Raw genomic sequence first — 16,621 nt, 5'->3', positions numbered from 1 at the left:
GGGAGGGAGCCTGCCGGCCCCGCCTGAGGGGAGCCGGCCTTGAAGCCCAGAGCCGGAGGGTTTTACCCCGTGAAACCCCCTCGGAGTGGCCCCTGAACGGAAACATCAAGGGGAGACGGGCCCGGGGGCGGCAGCGGGGTCCGGCGGGAGCCTGTTGCTGAGGCGGGGAGGGGGGGGAGCCGCGCAGCCCTTCCCCAGCGCGGCGGCTTCGCTCCCGCAGCCCTTGCGCCCACCTCGACGCGGGGCGGGTGCTTCGGGCGAGGGCTTTGCCCTCCCTCCCCTGAGGTGACGCGGGGATGTCCGCAATTAGCGTAACGACCGAAATGCGCTTTCTCGGGTGCCAGATGGCAGGCGGGAGGCTGAGGCAGACTCGCCCCCGGCGGAGGGTGAAGGAGGTGGCAGCGCTTCCCCCTCCCCTGCTTTCAGCCAGCGCGGCGGGGTGCGCGGACCTGCTTACTTAGACGGTGCTGACGGCTTGTGGTAAAACGATAAATGTTTTGCATCGCGGCTTTTGAGGTCGCCAGGTCTTTGGCCGTCTTTTTTGCTGGACTCCCTCTTACAACAATGTTTAGCCTTCTTTTTTTGTTTGTTTGTTTTTAATTAAATTGCTGTGTGAAACAGTAGCTCGGGACTAGTAAACCAATCCACTTATTTATCAGTAGCGAAACTGTCTCATCTTAAAAAGGCTCTGAAGCGGCTTCTGCGCTAAATGGTGTGGTTTTAAATTTTAATTCATAGGGCCTAAAAGAAGTGCTTGTAATGGAAGGTACACTTGTATTTTCTGGTTAATAAACAGGTTTGTTTTGTTTCCTGTTTCTTTTTACTCTAGAGGTTATTGCATTTAAACGCGTGTGCATAATTTCTTTGTTTCCGACACCTAAAAATCCTGCAATTAAAGAGTGCCTAAATGTAGTGGGAATGAGATGGAAAGAAAAGTCTGATCCAGTGCTTTGTCTTTAAATTCTTCTTTTCTCCCCAGATATGGCAATCTGCGTTAAGCACTCTGAATCCAAACCCCACCGACAGCTGTCCTCTCTACCTGAATTACGCCACTGTGGCCGCTTTGCCTTCCAGGGTCAGCCGGCACAATAGTCCATCTGCAGCTCAGTTCATCACCCGCCTGGTTAGAAACTGCCTTCCAGGAGGTGTCAACAGATGTATTGTTGTAAGTGGCTATTTGAAAATGCTTCCGGTGAAATGTCTAGTCAAGTATTTTCTTGACTTTTCAGGATTTTAGCTGTATCCAAGGAGACTGGAGGTGGGCAAGCCTTACCAGTATAATTATACTGGTATTTATAAGTGATTTTGCACTGACGCATAAACAAGACCTAACTATAATGGCTCATGCATGCTCAAACAGTTGGAGGGAATTAAGGTTGGATATGCATGGAATGTCTTCAGCTAGGAACATCCATGCAAAGGGAACCAGTAGTGGCTTTTTTCGAACAAGAATTCATTACATTAGCACATGCTTTAGAAGATTGACGTAGCCTGCATGCAGGGTGCTATGTCTATATTGCATAACCCACTTAAGGTGCCTTGTTTGTGTTATTCAGTGAGTTTTAAAAGTCTTAATGCAAACTAGTGCTCCAGTGTGAGTCCTTTGCAGGACAAGCTCTTGGACTGCTTTGGTCGTCTTCTGTATGAGCCTGATGAATTTGTTATTTGTGTCTATGGCTTCTCCAGATAATACAGATTTTGACGTTGTTAGAGAAGACTCATATAGTCAGTGTCAGTAAGAACATCTTATACTCTTCACTTGGAAAACTTATTTGCAAGAGTAATTACTTAATTTTTTTTCCCCTTATAGTTAACTTTGAAAATGTTTAGCTAAAACTGCTTTCCATTGGTAATTTCTGTAATGAACTTCAGAAAAATATTCTACATGTTAAAAAGCTTTTTTGTTAATATTAGCCACATTCTCATATCATTTCTGTCTTTGTTTCAAGCACATGTTGATGGTTCTCATGCTTTTTTTGGTCTTGATCTGTAGGCTAACCTGTGTTAATTGCACTAGTATAATTAAAGGAGTCCAGCTCCCTTGTAAGGATGTACTAATTCCCATGCAGTCAAGTCCAGCAGTGTAATTCATTTCCATATGGGAAATTAACTCAATCAGTACAATGTGGTACTGTTTGTACTGTCACTCCATCTATGCAAAACATGATGTATGAGTATGTCTTGATTCAGACATCAGTTATTTCCCAGCCAGCCACCCCCCTCCCCTTTTTTTTTATCCCCCCCTCTCTTCCCCAGTAATATCACAGGTAACATCGTTTTAAATGTAGCCTTGCACATCCCTAATGCTGTCTGACTTGCCTTCTGGCTGGTGTTTCAGATGGTCTGTGAGCGGTCTGAAGTCTTCGCTTCTGCTTGTGCGTTGGCCAGGGCTTTCCCATTGTTCACACATCGGTCCAGTGCATCAAGACGCACAGAGAAGAAAACTGTAACGGTAGAGTTTTTCCTGGTTGGACAAAACAATGGACCAATAGAAGTGGCAACACTTAAAGTAAGATTTTGCTTTTTTCTGTCATCAGTTTTTTCCATTATTCCCTGAAATATTTTTTATTGTTTTCTTCAATTGGTTGCATGCACAAATACACCTGTCTCAGGCTACGTATGGAATAGGTGTTGTACCTAAAGTAATAAATTACCCTAGGTCAGAGTTCCTTGAAATTGATCAGCTCACAGTACCTGTGAGTAGAAATAGTGAACGTATTATTGCAGCAAAGGCTGAAGATGTTATTCAGAATTTAGATTTCAGGGGTGGAAAATGCCACAAACAAATAGCTCAAAGAAAATGTCTCCTTTCTCATGTTCATAATAGATGCAAATAGTGTATTTCTAGCCTTTAATATTACATTGCCTTCAGTGTGTGGGCTTCTCTCTTTTACATAGGCAAAATCAGTATGTGGCTGTGCAGGTGAATATCACAGTGAAGTCACTGAAAGTTGCTTATTCTGGGATCACATATGGCCTCTGCTATTTCTGTGTGATGTATCTCTTTGGCTGAATTTTTGTAGCAGAACTGTAGCCAGAAACAAGACCTTAAGAAACAATACAGCTTGGAGAAGAGCTATACATAACAGTTAAATATGTCTAAGTCATCTTTCAATAGCAGAAAATCAAACTCCACATCAGGTAACTTCTAGTATGCTAGGTCATTCCTCTTCAAGATCCTAACTTAAAAGCTGTTCCAGGGTTTACACTTAAGCTGTTAGGCAAATTCCTGTTCAGCGCTCCAGGTTCTGTGCTTCAGTACAGATGGACACTCACTTAGCTGATCAGTCAGTGAGGTTATACAAATCCCTTAAAAATTTTGGCAATGGATTTGACAAAGGATATGGTGTTGCTGCATCTGAAATTCACAGAATTGCAGCTTTAGGGCATTTTTTTTTCTTTCAGTATTTCTTCCTCCATACTTTTTCCTTACACTATGAACTGATTTGGCCACAGCCAATGATGCCAGACCAGTTTTCAGGAAAGTGACAAAGACAGATGTGCTGTGAGTACAACTGTTGATCGCTCAATTTTTCCATGCCCCAAATCAGAAAAAACATAACTGGTGTCAAAAATAGTTCCTTCAGATAGGTAGATTCCAAACCACTTGGGTTATTTATAACTAAAAAACAAAGCTGGAATATTTCTACCTCCTGTTCTTCCCCTTGATGTCAATGCCAAAACTATTACTGGCTTCCTCCAAGCTAAGTTTTCACCCCTTAAATTCAACCGGCACCAGGCAGCTAATGTAGAACATGGAAGAGGCACGTGGTAGGATTTTTTTAGCTAAACCTCTCCCTCGGCACGTTGCTGTATTTTGCACCTACTGCGTTGTCCAGGATATTTTATGGTGAGGACTAGCAGGGATTGTCATAGTTTTACAAGGCACTTACTAAAGGCTGCCATTATCCAGGTTCTCTTGAGTACCGTGGAAGCCAAACCCAGGCACAGCTTATTTCTGTAAGTTATATTGTTTCCCTCAGACTTGGCCTTTGGGTTAGAGCCACCTCTATTTACCTGAATGGCCCTAACGGTGAATCACTCCAAACCTAGCTTGGCTCCTGAGGAGGCCCTTATCCCTTTAGGGGAAGTAAAGCAATCAAAAGTAATTGTAGGGAATTGGGCACCATTCCAAAGCAAGCCAAGGTTTATGAGTCTGCTGGGATACAGAATGTATAGAGTCCTTAGGCCAGTCTGGCCAAGCCAAACTTCAGATACCTCAGCACGAATGACTATCCAGCACATCAGATTCCTTTGAAACCCATCTTGACTCACCCGCCTGCTGTGTGTGGTCTTCAGTGTAGTGTGGCTACTGGAAAGCTTGAACAAAGTTTCCTTCCACCTAGTCTTTTTGTTTCAAGTTGTTGATTTAGAGGAGTTAAAAGCTGAAGCTTAGTGTCTGGCGCCCTCATTGTCCTTTTTTGCCAGGAGGAGGATCCTTCTTTAAGGAAACAGCCTCGGCATGCTCACTGTTGACCATTTTGATTCTGTCCTCTCTTGTTTAGATAAGATTTTACTTAGTCCAGGTGAGGGTCAGTCCATTTTGCCCCAGGAATGAGGAAACAGATGCGTGCATGTTTTACACAAATGTGAAATATTCCACATTCCCCATGGGCCTGCCATATAGAATGTCTTATGGTAGTAATCTTTATTGCACTCAGCCACTCTGCCTGCCATATAGAAAGTGCTGTTTCCCATCTTGTAGATTATGTAATCTCTGTGGGTTTCCAACCTGAGCGGCCTACAAGCAATTTGCAATTTCCTCAATTGGCTTTCTCTTATGTTTGTTTCCTCCACTTCACATTGTCTTCTTGGTCTCCATTTGATAGTGGAGAAGGCTACTAATTTTGCAATATCAGTTCACTGTGGGAAAGAATGCAGTTGCTTAGAAATTAGAGCCTAGGGAAAAATAACTGAAGCTTAACACATACAAAAAAATAATGGTTAGCTTGGTTGACATTATTTACTACTGTACAACTGCCTGTGATTGGTTGCAGTTAAGCATTAATGTGCTCCAGAGGAACCACACATCTGGTGTGGGCTGCATAGGACTAAATGCAAAGCTATGCAGAAAACCAGCCAAACCAAGGCCAGTTCTCAGGTATCCTCACTTCTTTTCATAGTGTCTGGCAAGTGCTACAGAAGGAGTCAGGCTGGCTGCTCGAATTGTGGACACCCCATGCAATGAGATGAACACAGATAACTTCCTGGAGGTAGGTAATACACCTGATGAGTAAAAGTTAGTAATTGTAAGTCTAGACTACAGTAATCAAGAACTAGTGTTGCTATCTCTTAGCAAAACCTGTATGTCAGCAGTGGGAAACACATCAAAGAACCTGTCCAAGGATGCTGAGGCTCTTTCTTTGGCCTTTAATATTTCGTAGAACTTTGGTAAGTTGGAAGGAGGCAGAATGTACAGCTTGGGGTAAGGCATGGGGAGTCAGAAGACACGAGTTCTTGATTCGGTCATGACACTGGCTTCTTTGCCAGTGCTAGTGTTGTCTTAAGCCTGATGGTGATAAGAGTTTCTGAAATTACCGGGCAGAAGTTGACATATTTCCAAATTAGCATTATCATAAAGATCTGGAAAGCTGTAGAGAATGAAAATATTCCTGTCCTATTGCATCATGATCCAATAGAGTGAACAGCTGGCCTTTACCTCTGAAGATTTCTTTTATTGGCGGAGCTTAAAGGTCAAATTTGTATTTCATGCCATAGTAAGTCAAGGATGTCTCAGTGGAATTAGGCCATTGGAAAACCAGCACCACTCCCAAAATTGTGAATGTTTGTATGTGTATGCATGCAAAAATCACACAAAACCCTTAAGTGGGTACCCATTTGTGTGGAAAGACAGATGTGTCCTTCTGATGACTGACTATGTCCTTTTTCTTTTAATGATTAAGGAAATCAAAAAAGTTGGCAAGGATCTTGGGATTACTCCTACCATTATTCGAGATGAGGAGCTGAAAGAGAGAGGCTTTGGAGGTATATCTTGTTGATAATTCAGCTTTTTTCCTAGCAGTTAATTGGGATGTTTTGCCATCTCTATTATAATATTTTATTTGCACATTTTCTAAATGGTTTTATTGCCCATAGTATTCCAAGCTGTTTTACAGAAAATAGCCATAGATTGCTCCCCACAGTCTGTCTTCCCCACAAGTGGTTTAATTCTCTGTTTTCCAGGTATCTACGGAGTTGGCAAGGCAGCTCTGCATCCTCCAGCCCTAGCAGTTCTCAGTCACACTCCAGATGGTGCTACACAGACCATTGCATGGGTGGGAAAAGGTATTGTGTATGACACTGGAGGACTCAGCATTAAGGGAAAGGTACCTAAACACTTGTTCTTCTGCTGCCTTTGCTTACAGTGTTGTTTTCTGTTGGAAATAATTCAGTTAATGTCTGCAGGAAACCAAAGTATGTTTATTTGAGTAAACACTTGATCTACTGTCATCCATATGGGCACAAACTGTCAGCCGAGAAGACCAAATAGGATTCAAGGAACAATTCACAGAGCAGTTAAATAGCTACCTGATATTTTGCCCTCTGTATTTGATATTTGACCACTGCTAGGAGAAGGCTAGAAACAAAGATGTTTAATTCCTGATTTTGGAGATAGATCCAAAATGCATTTGAGTTGGCCTCAGTGTGAATCTTGTAAGCAACCTTTTTTCTTTTCTAACAAATTAGCAGCAGAGGTTTAGTATTTTCCAGTTCTAAGGCAGGATCCACCAATAAGCAGGTGCAGGTGTTCTGTGTTTCTGTTACGGCTGAGCACTGTTAAGACCAGAGTTACAGAAGCATCAGGAATACTAGTTTTAGCAGGCATTACTGTGAAATTCTCTTTTAAAGAAAAAAAAAAAAATTCTATGGTTCTGTTTAAACAGACGACTATGCCTGGAATGAAACGAGACTGTGGTGGAGCAGCTGCTATTTTGGGTGCCTTCAAAGCCACTGTAAAGCAAGTAAGTAAAATGTGTTAATTGATATCATGTATCCCAGCATTGCCCAGGAGCAGTCTGGGTTTTGGATATATTCCCAGATATGGGGGCCAGTCTAACCCTGAGGTTCTGACCTGCCACGGCTGTTAGTGATCCTGGGGCACTCTGCTCTTTCTGCTATTTCAGGAAAATATTTCAAATCTTTACTGGGATCTTGAGAATTATGAGAAGTTCTTTGAGTGCTAATTTTTTTTGAAGAGTCTTTCTTGAATTTCAGGGTTTGTTCTGCAGGCTGAGTGGTTTCTAGTTCCTTGAATCAGATTTATACCCAGTGCTGATTTTGTTTAAGCTGTAGGATTTGGGGCAGCTGTCGTCCCTTTAGCAAAGAAGGGCATGAGTGACTCCGGGATATGAAGTCTGTCCATATTCCAAATCCTGTGCCAGTTCTAATATTAGCCTACTGGGGAAGTGGCAGCTCTAGTCTCATCAGGAGCTGCTTGTTGGGTTTGCTTCTGTGGTCAGAAAGTAGTAGGGGAGCCGAGAAGAAGCCAGGTATTGAAATACGAAGAATTAAAAAAATGCATATTGTGCTTTAACAATACGAACTGGGGAAAAGGAGTGGCTGCTGCCAATAAAACTGTGCCCTCTCCACAAATCCAGTGACTTGAGTCTTGCTGACAGAGCAGCTATTGCCTCCAAGGAGTATCCAAAGTTCAAAGAACATTACTGCTGGAGATTAATGCATAGATCTGACGGAAGCTTTGTCCAGGGGATGATCAGTGCCAAATTCCCATTTCTCAACAGTTTAGTTCTGTGCCTTGGCCCTAGCAGCATGTTTGATGTGGAAAGATTGTAAACTTCACAGTTATCTGCAGAGACTTGAAATTGAAAACAGATTCGCAAGCTGTATCTTAGGCAAAATGGCTAGCTTTCCGTAACTAAGTTCTTCAGAAAGATCAAGCATTTGCAAGGGGAAAGAGCTAGAACTTACACAGTGGTTTGGGAGAGTCTAGGAAAGCTGTGGATGTGGTACATTCTTTCGGTGATTCAGTCCTTGTTTCCAAAGTAGTTTTGTGTGTAATCATCTGCACTGAGAGAAGTTGCATTCACAACCACACTAGGTGTGAACGTAAGTGATCTGCCATTTCATATGCAATTATTGTAACGATGAATAAACTGGCAGTGATATGTTTGGACAAACTGAGCCTGAAGAAGCTGTGGTACCTCACGAGAAATCTGTGCCTTTACATGTAAAACCAAAAGAATGATCTTGCTGCTTAATTTTACAACCTCGTGTACGAATATCTGTTAATGAAATCTCTGCAGAAAATTTATTCCGGTAGGCAATGGAAATAATTTGTTGTTACTGTTTCAAGTTGTTGGTTGGTTTTTTTTTAAATGCTCTTAAGAATAATACAAAACTGGAAGAGGTTTAAATTAGCTATGCTTTGTCAGAGAGACTGAAGTTGGAAATGTGTGTTGGATAGAAAGCTCAGTGGGAAGAGGGGCAGAGGTTATTATCCATCTTCAGAAAATATCTGCCTACATGCTGTTTGACAGTTTTACAACGTGATTTAAAAAGATTTTGGATAGCAAAATTAAGCAAGTGATTTTTCCTAGAAGGATGCATTTCATCTGTTGTGAGCTTTCCAACACAAGGGAGAAGAGAAAAACATTCACTTAAATTTTTTAAATCCGTCTTGATCCTGCATGTTAAACATAGTGAATCCTGCTTCTGAAGAGCTACAGACAAAATGAGATTTAGGAAAAGGCAACTGATACTGGAAATGGCTTTTCACTTTTTGACAGTAGATTAACCATATCTCCCACTTGGAGGAGGAAAATTTGGTGCAGTCCAGTGAGAGATTGTGAACAGAGTGAGGTTTTTGCTGCACAGACCGTTTCGGAAGAGCCAAGGGTCATAGATGGAAGGTTATCTCATCAACAGTGCTGTTTGCCCACTGGCTGGCTAGAAACTGCAAAGTTACTTTATGGCTTCTAGATGCTGCCCATTGTTTTGAAAGGTTTTGATTGATGCATTTGCCCTTTAGACTTCAGAACAGGAGCTGATTCAGCAAGTCCAGATTTCTTCAGCTACGGACTTTTATCCAGAGATTAACAGTAAAACTGTACCTGTTTTCCCTAGGAGTTTGGTGGTTTTAAGGCTAGCTATCCTATTTGAGGAGGAACTATGTTTTTATTTGTTAAATACTGCTGTCTCCCTTTCTGTTCCTAGGATCCCTCCACACAATACAGCCGTTGTATAAATAACAAAATCATCATACATTTTAAAATATCATCCATGACCATATAAGCACTTGATTTTAAACCAAAGTAAACCAGAATGGGAAATGCCAGAAGAGAGGAGGCTAAGGGAAGAAAAGAGCTTGAAAATGCTGTGTGCCTCCCAGCAGGAATGATACATTAAAAAAAAAAACAAACAACCCAAATTCATCTTAGCCTTGGATATTTTTAGTTTCACATAGAAAGAGAGAGGATAGATCGTAATAGCATGTATGTGACCTGTGGTGCAGGTTGGATGTTGAAGGACATTGAGCTGTGTCATTGGCATCTGGGAGATCCACTGAGACATGGAATTCCACCACGTTCCAGGATTGCTATGATCGAAGTTACTTTCTATGAAAATTCTCAGATATGGAATCTCTTCACCTGGGGTTGGCTTTTTAGGGAAGGTATGCCATTCACAAATGGCTGCATATTAGCATTTATTATTTCCATCATTTTTCACAATTACTGTGGCAGTAATGATGGGAAGGAGCTCAGTTTCTCAAATGGCCCCAGTTGTATCTTTGTTGTTATTGGAGACTAAACAAAAGCAGTGGAAAATACAGGGTTCAGAAAATAATCCCAAGCATCCTGACTGGCTGCGTAGTGTCCTCTCACAAGCCTTTGTAATTGTCACATTGAAAGCATCTGTTGCTTGGGTCTTTCCTTCGTGACTATGAAACGTGAAGGAGTTACACAGTCCGGATGTGTTGTTTGTGACGTCTGTTGTGAGTCAATGTTAGAGTTGTATTAAAATTAGATGAGTGAAGTGTCGCATCTTTGGAGATGTATTCTCCTGATTTTCATACAGGGGTACTTTAGTTTAGTGACTTAGGGTTTGGTTTTGGTGAGCCTGACAGTTTCCTGGTGAGCTCAGCGGGCTTTGAAGTTGTGCTTGTGAAGATCTTAGTGGAGCTGGCTGTAAAGAGCTGAATGGGCTCTTCCCAGGGAATCAGGTTTGACTAAACATAACCCCCTCCAGTTGCATATGCATACTGCATATAAAAGATGTTTTAGTTCAGATAACTTGCCACTGAGAGAAGATTGTACTGATCACTGCTTAATTGTCAGACACTGCTTAATTCTAGATCCCTTCCCCAGTTGCCTGTCACATGCATATAGGCTTTTATTCACTCTCCAGTGAGTACTCTAAAACCAGTATTAGATGTAACCTCGTCGCCCACCTTCTGTAGCTATTGGCCTCAGCTTCAAGATAAAAGACATTCCTCACAGGTTTCCAATATAATTAGTGGCGTTGCTGTCAAGAAGTCATAATCCCTCACTGACTTCAGTCCCAATAAATTAGCTTGATGTGAATCAAAAGCCATTTCTCTCCTATTGTTGTTACAGGGTTTTAAAGACAATCTTCATGCTGTTTTTTGTTTGGCCGAGAATGCAGTCGGACCACGTGCAACAAGACCTGATGACATTCATGTTCTTTACTCTGGAAAGTAAGAGCGTATCTATCCTTTTCACAGAAACATTGAGAGGAAACGTCATCTTTGGTTCTATTTATCTGAGTACCACGCAGATTGTGAACCTGTCCCTCATCAGCTTCCCTAAATATTGATAACAGTGTTTCAGACAGCCATAGCAGTGAGTTTTAAGTGTGCTGAGAGTTTCCTGTTGGGTATGTAAATACACACCAAAATACATATCATATATCATGAGCCAAAGTTTCCTTAAACCACTCGGGTTTAGGCATTTTTTCCAGTACAGTCAGTTTTCTGTGTCCGTCTGTAGTCTATGTTGTCTCAGTCACAGAGGCAGGCTACCATTGTATAAGAATCTCTTCTTGTTTTAAGCAGAGTATGATACCTCTTTGTATGGAAGTAATTTGTAAAATCCCAGCTCGACATGCTAGGTATTATACAGGCCCAACAAGGAGAGCCAACCATGAGGACAGTACTATTATAACTCTTTTCCATGTGTCTTCTGTCTGGATGCTTGCAGCTGGGGAATAAGCAGCCATACCGACTTGTAGAGTCAAATAAGAAAGCGCATTAGGTTTGAGTCTGCTTTTTTGTCCAGTATTCTAGTCCAGACAGATGAGTCTTAACTTCCAGGCTGAAGCACTGTTGTATTAAATGCCCTCTTTTCTTCCTAGAACTGTGGAAATCAATAACACTGATGCAGAAGGTAGATTGATACTGGCTGATGGAGTAGCTTACGCGTGCAAAGATCTTGGAGCTGATATCATTCTTGATATGGCCACTCTTACAGGAGCTCAGGTACTGATACAGAACTGCTAGCAGACAGGGGGTGCATCCTTCTACTCTGTGCGTTACACACTTTGCCTCTGTTCTGCTAGTCTTTGGGGTAAAGTAGATATCGTGAACCGTTGTGCTTGATGGTGGCTTCCTAAACTTGTGCAAGAGAACGTTGCCAACAGCAGCCCCAGTAAACTAATCTTCTGTGCACATTATGTGTGCCAAGAATTTGTTAAGTTTATAACTGCATTACTCAAGCAGGTGGTTTTTTTGGTCTTTATGCAACTTTTTTGCTTTTTCATACTTAAAGAAAAAATGGTATTCTTATGATGACATTAGCAGCTGATGTAAGTGATCTGGTACACAATGCTTGCAATTCAGTAGCTTTATAATGAGCAGAACTAATTCAATGATAGTGATCAGGAATTTTCTTGTCCATAAGATGGCTTACATTGTAAGTTGTACACAAAATGATAAAAGAGTACGAATTCAGTGCTATTGTTTTTTGAAATCTGTTCCTGTTTTATATTGACAAGCAGTGATTCTTGTAGTTTAATTTTCTAGAAAATGAATTGGTCTTCATATCAGGAGGAGAAATGGTGGCAAATTTTAAAAGCACGAATGTTGCATACAGTGCTGTAGACATCAATCCTTTGAAAGTTTCCCATCATTGTCCTACTGGAAAACTGGTGTGATGGTGGCTTCTGGGTTTTGTATATCTGGAAGGAAGCAATCTTTCCAATGAATGAGGATGTTACATTCAGACTCCAATGACTGACACACATTGGTGGGGTATGCTTTATCTGTGTGTTAGATGTTTTATTTATAATTCATTGCTGATTTAATTTTATTTCTGAGGATAAATGTAGAGTGATAATAGTTTGCTTGCTCATATAAAGAAATGTTTTTGTGGGGCAGTGGTTTGAATAGGCCAGACAAATGCAGACTATTTCACTGCAGAATTTTAAAAGATTAAGCAGTAGCTACAATGTTTTTGTCTACATTTGTAACACTAATTTTCTGCAGAGTAGTTCTGAGACTTTTTTTTTCTTGGTGGTTTTCTTAGATGAAAAGCAGCTGTTAATGCTGAGAGGGAGTAGTACAGAATTATCCTACCCAGCACACTTAAGGTGAATCCTTCCTGATTTTTGTCTTGTATCTCACCAGGGAATTGCTACAGGAAAGTATCATGCTGCTGTCCTTACCAATAATGAAGAGTGGGAAAAAGCTTGTGTTAAAGCTGGCCGGAACTGTGGAGATTTGGTCCATCCTCTTGTGTATTGCCCCGAGCTCCACTTCAGTGAATTTACCTCTGCTGTAGCTGATATGAAGAACTCTGTGGCAGTAAGATTTTGGTTTTCTTTTAAATGTCATTTTTTACATAAAAATGTGTCTTTTCTACATAATGTGCTGGCCTGTTGATAGCTGAAAACCTCTTCATGTGGGCTGTAATATTTTAGAAATGGGCCATATAATTATGGTCTTCGGGGTCTTATACCTGGGGATTTTGCAGGCTGTGTGTCACTACGCTGATATTTAGTGTAAATTTTTAAACAGGGTAGCTTGTCGCAAAGGTACCTTTGGGCTGCTTGGCCCAAGATGAATGCTAAATTCCTGGATGGAGACCGTTTAAGAAGTAAAGATGGATATTCCTCAGGTCATACTAGCAGAGGCAGTATCTGGGAACGCAGAAACCGGGAAATTGAGGACAGAGGCCTTAGGAATCACTGCAGCTTCTTTTGCTGCATTTGAGAGTTAAAATGTGCAGTTGACTTCCAAAAACACTGCAGAAAGGAGCTTGGGCAGAAGAGGACTTGAGGAGGGCCAGACTGCTACCAGAGATTAAGTCAAAGGATTTATAGTGTAATTGGTTTGCAAGACTGTGTTTTAGGGCTATTTGTTAAGCTTTGAACTAGATTTGCACAACTGTCTTTTCTGTAGACAAGAATAAAACGTTGACCTTTTCTTGCAAGACCGACTGTATTTTTACTATTTCTACAGGACCGTGACAATACTCCAAGCTCCTGTGCTGGGCTCTTCATTGCTTCTCACATTGGCTTTGACTGGCCTGGAGTCTGGGTCCATATAGACATTGCAGCACCTGTTCATGCAGTGAGTATGTTCATATGACTTCTGACACTTTCCTGGGCAAGCAAGCTGGGTAAAGAAAACTGCTTGTGCCTGCAGGTACTCTGAATTCTGTGCCATCAAATTCAAAGCAAGAGAATTAGTGGAGAAGAGTTCTTTTTAAAAGCATTGACTCTTCATCTGTGTTGGGAATTTCTTTGTTTTGGTAGCTTCATCTGTTCTTATTTTTCATTTTGGTTTTAAAATGTGCTAATGGTCACTTTAATCAGCAACATCGTTATCATTGTGAACTTTGACAACTTGCCTGCTTTCTCTTCATGGCAATAATCCTAGCCTTCCATTTTCACCCATATTGTTTCAAGGTGATTGACCAGAGTTGATCATCCTGCCTGCTGACCTGCAGCAGAGAAAACATGTTTCCTCTTGCGGGTTTTCCCTCCTCCCTTTGATGGAACTTGTGTATATTCTTTTTTCCTAAAAAACAAGCCAGTTTACTTCCCCACCTCCTTTTCTTTTAAACCCAACTTACTCAGCTTATACTCCAAATCCATGCTCATGCTGGATGGAACATTCCCTGCCCTGAACAATGCTGATATAAACCCACCATCAAGTCAGTGTGAGCTCTGTTCTCGTGTGAATCAACCGATGTGTTGGTTTAATCTAGCCAGCACAGATTCCAATAGCAGTAAGGATGCAGAAGCACAAGCTGAGCAGGCCTGCCAGGCACCCCAAGTATTTGCTGTGGCCATGCGCCATCACTGCCTTTGTTGAGTGAGTAGGTAGATTAAAACTAGATTCAAATTGTACAATCTGAAGTGTGAATTGTTGTGTGGTGGGTTTTTTTGTTGGGGTATTTTTGTTGTTTTTTTTTCTTCTAGGGTGAACGAGCTACTGGCTATGGCGTGGCTTTGTTGCTGTCCCTGTTTGGAGGGGCATCTGAAGACCCTTTGCTAAACATGGTGTCCCCTCTTGGGTGCAATGGAGACTCTCCCACTGAAGATATGGAGAGGGATTCCAAGAGGCGGCGCCTGGTTTAATGTGCCCCCAGCCCAAAGTGACGGGGTGCATGGGTTACCTCACTTTGCACTGATTCATTCTCAAGCAATGAAAATGTTACACATCAGAAATTGCCATTTTTTTACTATCACGATAAGATTTATTACTTGTTTCTGATAAAACAGCCTGATTTCTTGTTTGTTTTTTTTTAAATTATTGGTGCACGCAGTTGCTGAACAATATCAGTGGTGCAGAGTCTAGGCTCAACTAACTGTATCAGGAAGAGGACACATCCTCCTCTGAGCTCCTCACAAAACCTAACTAAGTGCATTAATGCATGAGAAGCTCTCTCTAGTCTGAAGAAGCAACTGCAGCTATTGCTTACAAAGCCTTCTGAATTACTTATTATATGTGAGATTTTATCAGACATTTCTGCAGGCCCCATTACATCTCAGAACACCGGACAAGGAAAAAAACCTCTGTAGGCTTGGCTTATTCAGTGACAATTTAGCTTAGCAGCAAAGGAGATGTAATGAGAAAAGGCCTATAGTTTTAATAAGGTGCTGTTTCCGCATGTTTAATGTTTTTCTGACCAGTGAAATCAGCGAGAGTGGTCCAGAACATATCTCTACGTAAATCTTTCACATACAAATTACAGAATGTATTCATGTTAAATGAGAAAAAATAGAGGGACTGTGATTGAGTAAAATCGGTTTACAAAGCAGAGTGGCTTCTTGCCACTTAATAAATTTATTATTATTAAAGCAGCTTACGTATCCCATGTGGTGTTTCATGGTGTTATTTACATTTCTGAGAACACAGAGTGCTCCAGAAGTTTGTGCGCGACATCGTTACTCTGTTCAGATTCCTTTTTCTAGCACTCATACATCTGAGAACAGACCTACTAGAGTAACAGCTTATACTGAATGGTTCAGGGTGGTTCTGAAGAACTTACACTGATTCACTTCATTTGTTAGATTCAACAGTAATCAGGGATGCATAGTATTAGTTTCTGTGTAAGCCAGTCACAAGGAGCTCACAAGCACTTGTTTGGCTTGGACACCCCCAGGGAAATGACTTGCCCCAATTTATGTAATGTAAGCGGCATAGCTGGGAACAGACTGACCAAGTTTTAATCAGTGCTGGTCCCAGCCCAGTGGTTCAAGCGTCAGCCTTTGGAAATGTTTCTTGGCTCAACCAGAGTGTTGATGGTGAAAAATCCCACCCAGCACACACTTTTGGCTGCTTTGCAGATAAAGTCAAGCTGAGTTGTGATGAATTACACCTTTCCCTGTGTTGGAGGTGATCTCTGGAGAGAACTGGTGCTGGGTTTTAGATGGAGTTCCAACAATGAGGTACACATCTGGTTTTAGGCATGAGTCTTCTTGATTAAAGACTTCATGGAAAGCTTAACGCAGTAGGGCGAAGAAACAACATTTTTCATTCTGGTTTTGTGGCTATATTTGATTCGTAGGCAGAATGTAACTTTTTTTAAAAAAAAACCAACACAGAACTTCATTACTTCCTGTATGTGCTTCTCCCTAGCTGTTCTGGTTCCCTGGTCCACTTGATCATAGTTTTAAGGGATCTATATATAAATGAGTTCTGCCTTTGGTCATTCTAGACACTCAGTATAAAGCACTATCTGGTACCAAAAACTGTTGTGGGAAATGTGTTGAAGAGTTGTTTTTGTTACTGACCCTGTCTGATCACTGAAGCCAATAGCAAAATTTCTAACTTTGGTGCTCTGAAATCAAGTCTTCAATCTCCATCCTGTAGAAACACTCTTCAAATTAAGCAATTCTGATTTTGAAATTTAGTGTTTTGCCGAAACAAGGCAAACTTTTACATAAAAAGTAGCCTGCAGTTTTGTGGCATAATGCTAAATTCTAATGTTATTCACTGACTGCAGCAAGCCCAAATAAAGGAGAAATTAGATTTTCATGACTGATTACCATACTCTTCAATTTTGCTGTGTCTCAGAGCAGATCATTCTGCTGGATTTAATTTGGAAGGCACTTAATGGAAGCTGTCTTTAAAAAGAAATACCTAATATTAAGGAAATCTAATATGAAATACCTGAAAAGCAAATGGGATAAATAT

General features: G+C 41.2%; 1 protein-coding gene across 1 annotated transcript in view; it reads left to right on the top strand.

Moving 5' to 3' along the window:
* Window positions 1-15,299, top strand: part of NPEPL1 (aminopeptidase-like 1) — a 15,562-nt gene extending 263 nt beyond the window's left edge. The window contains exons 2-12 of the mRNA XM_010569577.1: window positions 980-1,165; window positions 2,339-2,509; window positions 5,124-5,213; window positions 5,904-5,985; window positions 6,184-6,326; window positions 6,885-6,962; window positions 10,575-10,675; window positions 11,332-11,455; window positions 12,602-12,778; window positions 13,436-13,546; window positions 14,401-15,299. Coding sequence (XP_010567879.1) covers window positions 980-1,165; window positions 2,339-2,509; window positions 5,124-5,213; window positions 5,904-5,985; window positions 6,184-6,326; window positions 6,885-6,962; window positions 10,575-10,675; window positions 11,332-11,455; window positions 12,602-12,778; window positions 13,436-13,546; window positions 14,401-14,559 — 1,422 coding nt within the window. The 3' untranslated portion in view covers window positions 14,560-15,299. The remainder of the gene's footprint in view (window positions 1-979; window positions 1,166-2,338; window positions 2,510-5,123; window positions 5,214-5,903; window positions 5,986-6,183; window positions 6,327-6,884; window positions 6,963-10,574; window positions 10,676-11,331; window positions 11,456-12,601; window positions 12,779-13,435; window positions 13,547-14,400) is intronic.
* The last annotated feature ends 1,322 nt before the right edge of the window (window positions 15,300-16,621 follow it).

The sequence above is a fragment of the Haliaeetus leucocephalus genome, unplaced genomic scaffold (genome assembly GCF_000737465.1).
Source record: "Haliaeetus leucocephalus isolate CR32 unplaced genomic scaffold, Haliaeetus_leucocephalus-4.0 Scaffold273, whole genome shotgun sequence".
NCBI classification, from domain to species: domain Eukaryota; kingdom Metazoa; phylum Chordata; class Aves; order Accipitriformes; family Accipitridae; genus Haliaeetus; species Haliaeetus leucocephalus.
Note: the sequence above shows the minus strand (reverse complement) of the source record. Positions and strands in the feature narration are given on the sequence as shown.